At 44.2% G+C, this 15,821-nt stretch overlaps 1 protein-coding gene across 3 annotated transcripts in view; it reads right to left on the minus strand.

Annotated features, from left to right (window-relative positions):
* Window positions 1-15,821, minus strand: part of SIL1 (SIL1 nucleotide exchange factor) — a 248,200-nt gene that overhangs the window by 101,090 nt on the left and 131,289 nt on the right. For all 3 annotated transcript variants that reach the window (XM_008954583.4, XM_063604245.1, XM_034960598.3), the window contains one exon: window positions 2,845-2,953. In XM_008954583.4, the coding sequence (XP_008952831.2) occupies window positions 2,845-2,953 (109 nt within the window). The remainder of the gene's footprint in view (window positions 1-2,844; window positions 2,954-15,821) is intronic.

Here is a 15,821-nt window from a genome sequence, read left to right on the forward strand (position 1 = left end):
ATTCCTCAGTATTATTTTTTGTAAAGGGATTTTATTTTTTATTTATATATTTTGCTTATTTATTTTTTCAGATAGGGTCTCACTGTGTCACCCAGGCTGCAGTACAGTGGCATAATCATGGCTTATTGCAGCCTCAACCTCCCCAGGCTCAGGTGATCCTCCCATCTCAGCCTCCTGAGTAGCTGGGACTACAGGCATAATACACACCACACATCCAGCTAATTTTTGGTTTTGGTGTTTTTTTCTGTTTTGCTTTTTTTTGTTGGTTTTTTTTTTTTTTTTTTTTTTTTTTTTTCCTTGAGACAGGGTCTGGCTCTGCCACCCAGGCTGGAATGCAGTGGTACGATCTTGACTCACTGCAACCTCTGCCTCCCAGGCTCAAGTGATCCTCCCAACTCAGCCCCGCGAGTAGCTGGGACTACAGGCGTGTGCCACCACCTCCGGCTAATTTTTATATGTTTTGCAGACACACACCCTGTCACTGGTGTGTGTCTTCAAATCCTAGGCTCAAACGATCCACCCGCCTCAGCCTCCCGAACTGTTGGTATTACAGGTGTGAACCACTGCACCCGGCCCCTAACTCAATATTCATAAGCTAAGAAAAGAATAGATTGTTTTCTTCAGAAAATAAGACTTGGATTACATGTGAGAAAAGACTTCCTAAAAGTACTTTGAGACACTGAAATATGTGTGTATTGTGGACGAAAGAAGTTTGGCAGGGGCCATGACAATGACAGCTGATTATTTCTTACATGGTTGTTAGAAAGGAGTAATTGTCTGACCTGGGCCACTCCAAGTATAGGCCTACCTGGAGGAATGAGGGAAGATGAAAGATCCTTCCCAATTTGGAGTGACTGTAAGGAGAACAAATGCCTCTATCTCAATATGAAGTAGAATTTTCTAACAGTGAAAACTGTCTAAATCTGAACAGGCTGTTTTGTGGGGTGAGTGCCACCTGAAAAAAGTGCACATGGACCAGCTGAGTGACCTTCTGACAGGCATGTCAAGGAAAAGACTAGGGTAAGAAGTGAGTCTCTAGGACCTCCTTCTGATTACATCTAACTGCAAAATACTGGGTTTTTGTTTTAGTTTTTTTGAGACAGAGTCTCACTCTGCCACCCAGGCTGGAGTGCTGTGGCAAGATCTTGGCTCATTGCAATTTCTGCCTCCCAGGTTCAAGCGATTCTTCTGCCTCAGCCTTCTGAGTAGCTGGGATTACAGGCACCTGCCACCACACCCAGCTAATTTTTGTTTGTATTTTTAGTAGAGATGGGGTTTCATCATGTTGGCCAGGCTGGTCTCGAACTGCTGACCTTAGGAGATCCGCCGGCCTCGGCCTCCCAAAGTGCTGGGATTACAGGTGTGAGCCACCACACCCGACCTGCAAAATACTGTTTAAATTATAAAATCCAGGCTGGGCACAGTGGTCCACATCTGTTATCCCAGCACTTTGGGAGGCCAGGGCAGGAAGATCACTTGAGTCCAGGAGTTTAAGACCAGCCTGAGCAATAAAGTGAGACCCTGTCTCTACAAAAAAATTAAAAAAAATTAGCCAGGCATAGTGGCACACACCTGTAGCCCCAGCCTACTCAGGAGGTTGAGACAATGAGATTGCTTGAGCCCAGGAGTTCGAGGTTACAGTGAACTATGATCACACCACTTTACTCCAGCCTAGGCAACAGAGCAAGACCCTATCTCTAAAAAAAAAAAAAAAAAAATCATCATCATCATCATCCAAGGACTGAGTAACACTAACCACACTCAATCCATAACTAATAATTCCCAGTGCTTACACGTTTTAGCACAGGGTCAGCAAACTGTCTGTAATGACCGGATACTATTTTAGGCTCTGTGATCCATATGGTGTCTGTCCCAATTAATCAACTCTGTCATTGTAGCAAGAAAGCAGCCATAGACAATATGTAAACAAATGAGCATGGCTGTGTCCCATTAAAACTTTATTTATGGACATTTAAATCTGAATTTCATACATTTTCATGAGTCATGAAATATTACCTTTTGATTTTTTTCCAACCTTTAAGAAATGTAAAAACCAATTTCACTTGCAGGCTGAACCAAAGCAGGGAGCAGTCCCAATAAGGCCCACAGGCCATAATTTGCTGGTCCCTGTGTTAGAAATTTCATGGCTGGTATTTCTACTGAGCTTTCAAAATGCACAATTTCAGCAACCCCTGCAACTCCATGCCTCAATCTCCTTCCCCCTCATTCAGGAAATATCAAGCAAAGAAAGCATGCTAATTCAAGGCAACAAAAAGAAAAATAGTGACACTGAATTCTCTAAAATTGAATAATATAACCTGGTTATTGAGAAATAAGGCAACCTCTAGCCAGTGGAGAATGGCAGTAGCTTCTACTTTTATACTATAAGAAAGCCTGTTTTAATACTGACTAATGAGAGGAAAAGTTAGCCTGAATTAAAGACTTTAAAATGCAATTTTATTGTTCACCAAGGAAGTATTACTGCAAAGCAGAAGGCCTAACAGGCCTGTTTTAATGAATAGATGACTCATCTGTAATCAGTGCATTAATTGTTGGGATTCAAATGGGTGCTCTTAAAGTACTGGGAAAAATAGTTTCATTTTTAAAGCAGGTTAAGCATTCCCCCTACAGCCTTTTTTAAAGTATCAATTTGCTTTGCAAACTATCTCTTTCCAAAGACTGTAGAAGTAAACTTTCATAAAACCCTGACAGATTTATCACAAATTCTATGCTATTAAATTTCAAATTAAAAAAAGCCACATGAATTTGGGTAACATTTTAAGTATTACAATACAAAATCAACGTTATCACTTAGCCTCCCAGTCCCTAGGGTTGACACTGTACCTTTTGCCTTTCAAATTATTTCGGAACTTGTCCTCATATTGGAGTTTTGCCTCTCTTTCCCCAGTCTGAAGATTCAGCCGTACGTGGGATCCTGCAGGGACAGCCTGCCCTAAAAGCCAAGAAGAGAAAAGGCTCATGAGGTACAAGGTCTTTGGAAGGCTGCCGGGATGGCCAGCAAGCCAACAGGACTTACTAGTTCATGAAGACACGACTCAGCTGTGTTCAGTTACCTCCTCAATCCACCCATCCCTCTCCCTTGAACACACACACCACTCGCATAAACTCACTTTGCTAATCTATAAGGAAATCTGTAAGGGAATGACGTAAGATGGGCAAGAGGATTCACACTTGAATCTAGAGACCAATGTCCCCCAATTAGAACCTGCATATTTAAGCTCTTCTATGTCTTCTTGAGCTAATAAAAGCTTTGTGTTACGTGCAGCAGGTAAGTGGTAGATAACTACTCATTCCTCAGGACATGCTACTTTACCGTCTCTTCCATGACACCCTTCCTGCCCCTCCCCTGACAGTCAGTCCCACAGGACCCCAGACAGCCTGCCATCCCAGCAAGCTCACACCTCACCACCTGCATCTGTTTAATTAGGCTCCTTCTATGAGGCTCTCTCCTTCCTAAGCACAGGGACTGTATTTCCTCCTTTTTGATTTCCCAGCCCTTAGGCCAGGGCTTGGCACATAAAAGTGTGGCACTTAACGTTATGAAAAGGAAGAAGGAAGAGACTGGAAGGCAAGAGGACAGAGCAAGCCAAGGAGGCAGGGAGTGGAGCCAAGAGAAACTGAAAACCTACACCCACCTATCTATGGAGCTGATCCACAGCTGGGAAAAACAAGTGTTGTGAATCGATGGGCTATTCCTATGCACTGCACAAAACTACTCAAGTATAGTTAAAAAGCAACTGTGCAGTAGCACATACTACAAATGGAATGCTACACCCATTCATTCATTCATGAAACTGCTGTAGGGATGGAGAATTTCAGGGAAAAGGCTTTTCAGGAGATGGGAGATTTGAAGCAAAGATGGTGCTTCTGACACCTGGACTTTGACTCTGCTTTCTCCTGCCAGAGGACAGCATTGCCTTGCTGGTGTTAAGTTTGATTTAAGAACCCAAATCAATGACTTTCAGAAAAAATTCCTCCAAAGGAAGCACACAGCACAAGTTCTCTCAAATAATCAGGTAAACTCAAGTATAGAAGGATAATGATATAGGCAAGTATTCACCAGTTCTCTCAATTCTGGGAGGCCCATAGAGAACTCTGAGTTCCACCAGTCAGTCACTCTATCCCCAGTCAAGATGCCAGGGATATCGCACACCATGCTGTTGCTGTTCCTGCCGTCCCACTTCAGTAGGGAGTTTCTGTATGTTTTACTTTAAAAAATGGGAACCTACATACAGTATATAGAAGTATGTGCATAATGATCTCCCTCTAACCCCAACCATTATTTTCAAGGATAAAAAATACATTCAGGCCAGGCATCGTTGCTCACACTTTGGGAGGCCAAGGCAGGTGGATCACCTGAGGTCAGGAGTTTGAGACCAGCCTTGGCAAATGGTGAAACCCCATCTCTACTAAAAATACAAAAATTAGCCAAGTGTGGTGGCAGGAACCTGTAATCTCAGCTACTTGGGAGGCTGAGGCAGGAGAACTACTTGAACCTGAATGGTGGAGGTTGCAGTAAGCCAAGATCACGCCACTGCACTCCAGCCTGGGCAACAGTGCAAGACTCCGTCTCAAAAAAAAAAGTTCAGAGCGCAGTGGAAAAATCCTCTGGGGTGGCCCTCCTGATAAAGTTGGGGTCAAATGAAGAAAAAAGCGAGTCCCAGACTAGGAATAAAGGGAATACCACAGTAAGGAAGCTCCATGTGCAAATGCACTGACACAGAACCCAATAGGCCACAGAAGCTGAGGAGAGACTAGGCCACAGAACTAACTGGAAGGGCTGTGGGGGCTGCTGGCTTGGTACCACCAGGAAGCCTGGGTTCATATTCCTAGGATGGGAAAATATTCATCAAACAGCGGCGGAAGATGGTTCTGGGAGGAGATGAGGCTGAATACTGGCAAGAATAACAAAGAACTGGCAACTTCTATCCTATTACTATGATCACAGGGCAAGAAGTAATTTCTTTAGTACTAATCTAATCTCTGAATGTGTGAAGGGGAGAGGCTGCCTCACCTGGAGAGATCCCAAACTGACAAGACAATAGTCCCTTCCTGGATGAATGCTAAACAAGACAACAGTCCCTTCCTGGATGAATGCTAAAATGCCAGCCCCCTTTACTCTACCACATTGATACCCAATCTACCTCCCAAACTGGTTGATTTTTCCTGCTATGTATGTCTTGAATGCATACTCTTCTCTCCATCTTCCCCCACTGCTTTTGTCTGAACCATCACCATCTCTGATCTGCGCCCTATCACAGCTTTCTAACTGGCCTCCCCGATTCACCTCCCAATCAAACTGTTCTTTAAAGCAAATGATTTTTCTTTTCCAAAATACCAAACCTATGTCATTCTCCTGCTGCAAACCTTTTCATGGCTTCCTACTATTCTGAGGATAAAAATGAAAATCCTCACCCTGGTCCATGAGGCCCTGCAGTATCTGGCCCCAGCCTACCTCTCCAGCCTTGTCCACTCCTCATTCCTGTGCTCTAGGCACACTGGTCTTTTTCCATCCTTCTGAAAGAACCATGCTACCTCCTACCAGGGGGCCATTCCATCTGCTGTTCCCTTTGTCCAGAAGAGTCTTCCTACCCTCAGCCTCCATCTCCTCATCCTTCCAATCCCAGCTAAAGTCACTTCTTCTGAAAGGCATCCTCTATTTTCTCAGACTAGATTTACCTGCCTCCAAAAGATTTCACAGCACCATGAATCCTTTATAGCACTTACCACAATCAGTAATTACACATTAGTTTTTTTATTTATGTGGTGAATATAAATGCTCACCATTTTATCCTCAGGGCCTATAACATGACCTGGCATATAGTGAACTCTCAATAATCATTTGTTGGTCAAGTGAGGAGGCCCTTGCCTATAGTCCCAGCACTTTGGGAGGCTGAGACGAGGGGATCACCTGAGCCCAGGAGTTAGAGACCAGCCTGAGCAACACAATGAGATCCCATCTCTAGAAAATAATTTAAAATTAGCTGAGTGTGGTGGCTCACACCTGTAATTCCAGCACTTTGGGAGGCCAAGGCAGGTGGATCACTTGAGGCCATGGGTTGGGCAACATAACATAGTGAGACCCCGTCTGTACAAAAAAATTAAAATAAAAAAATTAGCCAGGCACAATGGCATGCTCCTATAGTCCTAGCCACTTGAAGTCTGAGGTGGGAAGATTGCCTGAGCTCAGGAGTTCAAGGCAGCAATGGGTTATGATCACGCCACTGCACTCTAGCCTGGGCAACAGAGTGAGAACTTGTCTCTAAATTAAAAAAATAATAATTATTTGTTAAGTGAAAATGTTTAAAAGAAAGAGGGAATTCCTAGCTGACCTAGAGTTATATGGAAAGGCCAAGAAGGATTTTTACTAGGGCAGGTTGAGTTATAATAGTAATTAGTCATGTTAATAGTTATTTTTAGTAATAATGGTACTAATACTAGTAATATAATAAAAATGGTATTTAAAATTTTCAAACTTTTGATCAAAGTTAGAAATGGAAAAGAAAAAAGCATGTGAGTTTATAAGCTTCAGAAGTAATAGGTTATAGTGTGCTAAGCTCGCCAAAGAAGAGACTAGGTTCTTATGTGAATCTAGTTATTTTGATGAAAATTCCAAAATTACTCCCTTCACATAAGCCACCACAGGGGGCAAGAGCAACCACAATAGCATTAACTCAAAATACAGGTTGTGTTCATTTAAAATATACTAAACACGTCATGGCAGCAGCAGTGGCAAAAGCAACAGGAAATGCAGTATTTCAAATACTTCTCCACTGGGGAAATGTCCAAGTTAGACAGATAGTATAATCTGACCTGTATCCTTCGAGAGCCCCTGTGACAGATGAAAATGTACCAGAACACAGGGGAAGGGCAAATCAGAGCAAAGAGAAAACAAGATACATACAGGTAACGAGTTAGGGGGATGGAGAGCAAGGGTACAGGCAGAAAATAATGTCTGGATCCAGGAAGGCAAACAGGCCTGCAAAGCCTACAGTGTCTGTTTTCCCACCTCCAGCTCCTTCAGAGCTGATCCCAAGGCTGACTATCCTAGCCTAGAAAACCCATCCATATTAAGCAGAAGCCCTGTCCATATTGAGTAAGGCCACCTCATGCTTGAATTTTGACTCCCACTGAGACTGTCACTGACTTCAGTCACAGGCCAGGACCCAGATAACAACTCTTGTTTTCTGGGTTGGGGGATAATCTATGGTAGACTGCAACATCGTCACCAATTTTCTTCCTCCCTGCTTGTCACACTCTCTGCCATGTGACTTTACAGTTCCTCCTACTGCAGAGTGTGCCTTCTCACATCTTGACTTTGGATTTTGCTTATCACATGCATTGGCCAGTGGGATGCTAGCAAATGGGCCGCAAACAGATGTTTGAAATGTGCTTGCATGGTTGTATCATGTTCTGCTATTGTCATGAAAAGAACATCACTGGCTCTTCCTCTCCCTCTCCCCCTCTCCCCCTCTCCCCCTCTCCCTCTCCCCACGGTCTCCCTCTCCCTCTCTTTCCACGGTCTCCCTCTGATGCCGAGCGGAAGCTGGACTGTACTGCTGCCATCTCGGCTCACTGCAACCTCCCTGCCTGATTCTCCTGCCTCAGCCTGCCGAGTGCCTGCAATTGCAGGCACGCCCGCCACGCCTGACTGGTTTTCGTATTTTTTTGCTGGAGACGGGGTTTCGCTGTGTTGGCCGGGCTGGTCTCCAGCTCCTAACCGCGAGTGATCCGCCAGCCTCGACCTCCCAAGGTGCCGGGATTGCAGACGGAGTCTCGTTCACTCAGTGCTCAATGGTGCCCAGGCTGGAGTGCAGTGGCGTGATCTCGGCTCGCTACAACCTCCACCTCCCAGCCGCCTGCCTTGGCCTCCCAAAGTGCCGAGATTGCAGCCTCTGCCCGGCCGCCACCCCGTCTGGGAAGTGAGGAGCGTCTCTGCCTGGCCGCCCATTGTCTGGGATGTGAGGAGCCCCTCTGCCTGGCTGCCCAGTCTGGAAAGTGAGGAGCGTCTCTGCCCGGCCGCCATCCCATCTAGGAAGTGAGGAGCGCCTCTTCCCGGCTGCCATCACATCTAGGAAGTGAGGAGCGTCTCTACCCGGCCGCCCATCGTCTGAGATGTGGGGAGCGCCTCTGCCCCGCCGCCCCGTCTGGGATGTGAGGAGCGCCTCTGCCCGGCCGCAACCCCGTCTGGGAGGTGAGGAGCGTCTCTGCCCGGCCGCCCCGTCTGAGAAGTGAGGAGACCCTCTGCCTGGCAACCGTCCCGTCTGAGAAGTGAGGAGCCCCTCCGCCCGGCAGCCGCCCCGTCTGAGAAGTGAGGAGCCCCTCCGCCCGGCAGCCACCCTGTCTGGGAAGTGAGGAGCGTCTCCGCCCGGCAGCCACCCCGTCCGGGAGGGAGGTGGGGGGGGTCAGCCCCCCACCCGGCCAGCCACCCCGTCCGGGAGGGAGGTGGGGGGGTCAGCCCCCCGCCCGGCCAGCCGCCCCGCCCGGGAAGTGAGGGGCGCCTCTGCCCAGCCGCCCCTACTGGGAAGTGAGGAGCCCCTCTGCCTGGCCACCACCCCGTCTGGGAGATGTACCCAACAGCTCATTGAGAACGGGCCATGATGACAATGGCGGTTTTGTGGAATAGAAAGGGGGGAAAGGTGGGGAAAAGATTGAGAAATCGGATGGTTGCCGTGTCTGTGTAGAAAGAAGTAGACATGGGAGACTTTTCATTCTGTTCTGTACTAAGAAAAATTCTTCTGCCTTGGGATCCTGTTGATCTGTGACCTTACCCCCAACCCTGTGCTCTCTGAAACATGTGCTGTGTCCACTCAGGGTTAAATGGATTAAGGGCGGTGCAAGATGTGCTTTGTTAAACAGATGCTTGAAGGCAGCATGCTCCTTAAGAGTCATCACCACTCCCTAATCTCAAGTACCCGGGGACACAAACACTGCAGAAGGCCGCAGGGTCCTCTGCCTAGGAAAACCAGAGAACTTTGTTCACTTGTTTATCTGCTGACCTTCCCTCCACTATTGTCCTATGACCCTGCCAAATCCCCCTCTGTGAGAAACACCCAAGAATGATCAAAAAAAAAAAAAAAAAGAAAGAAAGAAAAGAACATCACTGCTAGCCTTCTGGTCCAAGAAGGATGAGACACCCATGGAGAAGAAACAAGTCAGGGCTTCATGTGCACATGGTTTATTAAGGGGTGCTCTCCAGTTGACAGGAAATGAGGAGGCAGGGAGGACTTTGTACCCCCACCTGCCCCCTCCTGGCAGTCAGAGACCACAGGCTACCAGAGCAGGTGGAGGCAGAAGCTCTGGGCAAAGAAGCTTTGGCTCCTCAGAGGGGTCCAGGAACAGGTGGCAAGAGTGAGTCTTGAACCCCCACAGAGGCTGGGGAAGAAACACCCCCTAAGGGAAAAGGAGATCCCAGGAAGTATGGGCAGGGAACCAAAAGCATCTGCTTTAATGGCTGTTTTAGAGTGTGTCCTAGTCCATTAGGAATCCTATAACAGAGTAACTTAGACTGGGTAATTTATAAACAATACAAATTTATTGCTCACAATTCTGGAGACTGGGAAGTCCAAGATCACACCAGCAGTTTCAGTGTCTGGTGAGAGCCTGTTCCTCACAGAAGGTGCCTTCTAAGTGTTTTCACATGGTGGAAGGGGCCAGGAGGCACCCTCAAGCCTCTTCACTAATCCTATTCATGAGGCGTGGAACTCTCATGACCTCATCACCTCCTAAAGGCCCCACCTTCTAATACTATCATACTGGGTATCAGGGGACAACCCAAATGTCCATCATCTGATAAATGAATTAATAAAAGTAGTATATCCATATAATATTATTCACCATTAAAAGGAGCAATAAATACTGCTACATCCTACAACATTGATGAACCTTGAAAACATTGTGCTAAGTGAAAGCCAGATACAAAAAAGCATGTATCATATGATTACTTTTACATGAAATGTACAGAATAGGTAAATCCATAGAAACCGTAGATTAATGGCTGTCAGGGGCTGTGGGAAGGAAGGAATGAGGATTGACCACTCGTGGTCTGGAGTTAGACAGTGGCAGTAATTGCATAACACTGTGGATAAACTAAAAAAAAAACACCAAATTACCAAGAAAAAAATCATGGGGGAAATACTTTCAGATTATACAAATCCATCCCTTTACTCTAAAAACCATTGCATGCCATTAGAGGAATCCATCTGCAACATTTACCACTGTGGTAATCATCTAATGGGAATTTGCTACTTCCCTCCTTCTTTACACATTTATTAATTGGGATTTATTTCACTCCAAGAAAAAATTGTCACTCCTCTAATTATTTGTATTAGTATGAACTCATGGATATTTTATTCTATGGGTCCAACACTATTATTATTTATTTTGTTACTCAAATTGTTTCAGCCTTAGCAATCAGAAGTGCCTTCAGGTTGGCTCTTACATTCCTTTGAAAAATCCTTCCTCCCCACCATCATTTTCTTTTTAAAAGTATTTCCTTACTTTCTGGTTCCATAAGATGTTCCAGGTTCATCTTGTATTTTCATTTCCCCAGCCCTGGAATCAGCCACTTCTAACGAGCCCTAGTTTTTTTTCTTTTTCTTTCTTTTTTCTTTTTTTAATTGGAGAACAGTGTTTAGAAGCCAAGATCTGGATGCTAGGTGTGTTCATTACTACTAGGGTGTTGGTATTTCTAAGCCCTCTCAGTAGGCAGAGCTAGAAATGTGTGTGTGTGTGTGTGTAACAAAATACCTTAGACTGGGTAATTTATAAACAATACAAATTATATATACACACACAAATGTTAATTATATATATGTATATGTACACACACACATAGACATACATACATTTGTATATATATATGTGGTGATAAGGTTTGGCTGTGTCTCCACTTAAATCTCATCTTGAATTGTAGCTCCCTTAATTCCCACATGTCATGGGAGCCACCTGGTAGGAGGTAATTAAATCATGGGGGTGGGTCTTTCCTGTGCTGTTCCTGTGATGGTGAATAAGCCTCATGAGATCTGATGGTTTTATGAAGGGCAGTTCCCCTGCACACGCTCTCTTTCCTGCTGCCATGTAAAGACATGACTTTGCTACTCATTCACCTTCCACCATGATTGTAAGGCCTCACCGGCCATGTGGAACTGTGAGTCCATTAAACCTCTTTCCTTTATAAATTACCCAGTCTCAGGTATGTCTTTATTAGCAGCATGGGAACTAATATACACAGCTTAGAATATTATATTACATATATTCTAAACCACATATACATATATGATTTAGAATAACATTCAGGCCCTCCATGTAATCATCAATCATTAATGTTTAAGGGACACTGAGTTCACTTTCTCTAATAATCTGTGCCAAAAGTAACAAAAGAGGACATCAACAGATGTACAATATATATACATACAGACATCTATATACATGCACAAACCTATATTTCTTGCTATATTATTGTTGTGTGTATATATCCACACATCTATATTTCTATATCTATTTATCTGTATATATTTTTAAAACTACAAGTTTATACTGATACTTCAGATTCCAATCTAATACACGGGCTCATTTGTCTTCTCACTTTACTTATTTATAACTTCTTTCTCTAACACTGAGAAACCTGCTCTTATTATCTACAATATATTTTTGTTCTAGTATACAAATAAACTAGTTTCAAAACTGTTAACCCATATCCCTGTGAGAAATACATTTACCAAACTAGATTACAGCATGTATGTACAGTTCTGTTTTTAGCTTTACAGTACCTGGTCAAAATATTGCTTCACAAAGTCACTTGGGTTAGTTCTTCCCTGTCCAATTCATTAAGGTTATGTTATTAATTAGTAATACTTGGTTCATTTGTTAGTATTTGTATTCCATTTTATGGCTCCTGCCCCTCCATATCCTGATTGGCTTAACTGTTTATTTGGTGAGCCTATAAAGAGTATGTGAACTATTACTGTGGTTCTAAGAGTCGGAGCTATAAAAAAGAACAGTGTTCTGTTCTCTTACATACTTTTTTTTTTTGTATAGTTACTGTTTTTTTAAGCCACCAGGATTTGAGGTGTTTGTTTATTGTGGCATTCATTCCAATGGTCCCGAAACAAGAAATTAAAAGTGCCCAATATAAATAACAGTTTTTTCTGAAATTATATAGTTTCTTTTTTGTGTTAAAATGTCCTTTTAAAAGATGAGATAATGATAGTAGATAGTGTGCTGTTTCCATGTTAAGGCCCTTAACTCAGCAAAATAAAAAGTTGGCCTTAGTCCTCCAATTTTTTTTTTTTTAAAGTTTTTCTGGTCCATAAAACACCATAGCCTAGAAACCACCTCTCCATTCTACCAATCTTCCCTAGGACATTTGAGAATTATTCCCATTGTACACTTTAAATAGGTGAATTGGATAGTATATAAATCATATCTCGATAAAGTGGTTGTAGAAATATATTCCTCCACCATCTCTTTTTAAATCCTTGAACAGCAATTAGTCTATCAGACACAGTTCAATGTGACAGTAAATATTTCTAGGGGCCAGGAAAGACAACTAAGGCTCAGGGCCTAGACACAGACCCAGGAGTGAAGTTCTTGGAACGTTAGGAAGGGGAAAATTAGCCTAGGAAGCCTGAGGCCATGAAGCACCAGGACAAGAGGAACCCTGGCAGAAGGACAGGTAAGAAATAGTGATCAGGAGGTAGGAGCCATGTCAAATGCCCACAGGAGGCAGGAGGCAAGAGAGTGAGGAGGTTCATCTGTAAGAAAACATGAATGGTGAGGGCTGTGAAAAATGCCCCTTCTAAAAGTATTCCACCTTAAATACAGAAAAGGCAAACAAAACATATGGCCAGTTTGTAACTGCTGAAATGATAGTTTTACCTATTAACAAATTATACCTGGCTCTGTCTTTGCCCCAACTCATCCCAGTGTCCAGTGCTTAGAAACTTGTCCCTCCTGGACTCCCAGTGACAGGGCCTGCTCAGGTGGTGCCCACAGTGAGGTTGCTGTGGAGCCTGGCTGCCCTGCTTCAACGAAGACAGGCCAACTGGAATGAATGCATGGTGCTCTTGGGTCTGCCTTGGCATTAAGAGCTTTGGTAGTTATGGGACTTCAGGAGGGGTGGAAAGGACAGGATGTCCTCCATAGGCTCCTGCCTGGAAACTTCCCGCTCCAGGGACTTCCAGTCATACGTGGACACAATGGCAGAAAGCCAGAGGCTGCCCCGGCTGGCCATGCCACAAGCCCTGGGACTCTGCTCCTCACTTGGCTATCTTTGTTGGCTGGGTGACTCTAGCCAAATTCCTTTATGTTTCTGAATCTTCATGCCCTTATGTGTCAACTGAAAAGAATTTATCATGTCTGTTTTCCCTAATGTGCTACATTGTTGTGAAGAACAAATGAAAAAAGAACTGTGTCAGTGCTCAGAAGAAATAAAAAGTACACCAGAAAAAGCAGTCCCAAAAACAACCCAAAAAGGTAAATGTCAACCCGGATGAAGCAAAGACAGCTTATTTGTCAAGTCCTACAGGTAGGTGTTAAGAGTAAAAACTCCCGGTTATGCTGAGTTTCTGAAGGGCAGGAACCAATTATTTGTGCCCACAGCTCAAGCTCAGCTCAAGGCACACAGTAGGCCTCCATAAAGGTCAGCTTGAATGCCAGCTCCCTCTTCCCCAGACCAAAAGGAATACAAAAATATAGAACAGGAAGCAATGCCACTCACCTCGCTGGGGCCTCCAAGCTCCTAATAGGGCTGGTCAGAGCTGAGGCTTTACAGGCCCAGTTGCCATGACTACCAAAGCCCTCTCCTCCTGCTTCTTTATTCAAAACCCCCGAACAAGTCCTGGCAAGATCCCTGCCTTACACAAATGAGCATCTATCCTGTCTCCAGGACTTGAACGGAACCAGTAACAAATAACGTGCACAAACCTCTCTAGGGTGCTGAACCCTGAAACAACACTTAATGTTATTGTGTTTTTAAGGGAACCAAAAATGGAGGCCTTTTTTTTAAACAGCAAAATACATAATGAGCCATTCTGGATCATAGTTATATTTATGTATTTTTTAGAAGGACTAAACAATGACAAACTGAGAAAAATAGGAATATTCTCCAAACGTATTTTTACTCTGAATCACAGAGAATCTAGAATCTAGGCCGGGTCTTAGAAGAGTTCTCCAGCATGGCTTCCAGACAAGGGTAGAAATCCCCAAGCTGCATGAAAGCCGCTCAGAAAAAAAGACGCCAGTTTCCCCCAGGGAACAGCTACCCTGACAGCTCCCACCATACCCTTCCACCACTACCCCACTACCCTCCAGAATCTCATCCACAGCACCCTAACCCATGTCTCCTTTCCAGTCCTCAAGGAGGACAAACTACAGCTGGTGACCAACCATCCTACACAGAATTCACAAGAGTAACGCTTTCCACAGACAAGGACTATCAATGCTACTTAGATTTCCTGTGTTCTAGTGAGAGAGGTACCTTGAACCATCATCAGCACAAGGCTCAAAGTAACCACATTTAGGACATGGTGAGCCTCTTTCCATAAGTGGCTAGTCCACAAGCATCTCCTGAGGACTGGGCAAGAGTCTGCTCTTTTCCAGGCATTCCTTCTGCCACAGCTTACCATGTGCCCACAAAGGGCCACTGCTGTGTTGGGCACTGGGAAGTATACTGGGAAGTGAACAAGACCAGTGCCTGCCATTGAGAAGTATGACATAAATGGGGAGAGAAGTAGCAACACTTAGATTTCCAAGTCCAGAGAACAGCTTTCAAGCAAGCAATGAGGAACTCCATATGAAGCACCTGGAGCTCAGCATATAAAACAGGCAGACAAGAAGCAGGGAGGCCACTTGGCAGGCTGTTATCATTGTCCTAATCAGACATAATAAACCCTGACCCAGAGGAATGGGTAGGAAATGAAGATTGAGACAGCAGTAAAGGATGATAGTATTTTGACCAGAAAAACTAGGAATCTTGTTGTGGCCCTGCCAGCCCTCCTACTGAGAAAAGCATCAGACCTTTAAGCATGTGCAGTCACTCACTCCTTCCACCAGCCTAGGGGGCCTACCACAGCCCCCAAATTTAATAAATCCAGGGATGGAATAAAGAAAACTAGGGCTAAAGGGGGCCACTTTCATGTGGAGACCCATCCTGGGCATCTCACACCTGTTTCCTAGCTAGTTGATACCTCCGCTCCCCTTTGATCTCTACCCTCAATGTCTCCCATGTTCCTCCAAGAAACCAAAGGTCAGGCAGTTGGGAGTACACCACAGCATGGCTATAGCTCTTCCGGCTCTCTAATCCCACTTGGAAATTACTGAGTCAAAAATACATTTTTTTAAATTCTCACTATAATTGAAGTTAACCCTGAGATACTGATAATGAGCTTTACTTCATAATAAGGAGGGAAACAAATTGGAAGTGAAGGAGTTAAATGTGTCTGTTTCCCAGAGGCCTTAGCACCACTACTGCTCATTTTCTGGAGAAGACTCTTGAGGATTCCAGAGTGCCTGCATTTCCCACCCAGGTACAATTTCATTAGCAGCTCATTAGCAGGAGTGGTGCAACCATTTCTGACTCTTGTTTTTCATAATATTTATTGGTTAATTGACACTCTGAATACAGGTTGACTGAGACCCAAATGAAAGTGCTAAAACCACTCATTAGTCAAATTTAAAACAGAGATTGTATTCTGAACATACCCTTTGTTCTCATTTATTTTCCTCAAACAGAAGTCATAATTGAATAAAAGGGTTAAAAAAGCAAAGTGCCAAGATATTGTACTTCAATTTTTAATCCT

This window comes from Pan paniscus, chromosome 4 (genome assembly GCF_029289425.2).
Source record: "Pan paniscus chromosome 4, NHGRI_mPanPan1-v2.0_pri, whole genome shotgun sequence".
NCBI lineage: Eukaryota > Metazoa > Chordata > Mammalia > Primates > Hominidae > Pan > Pan paniscus.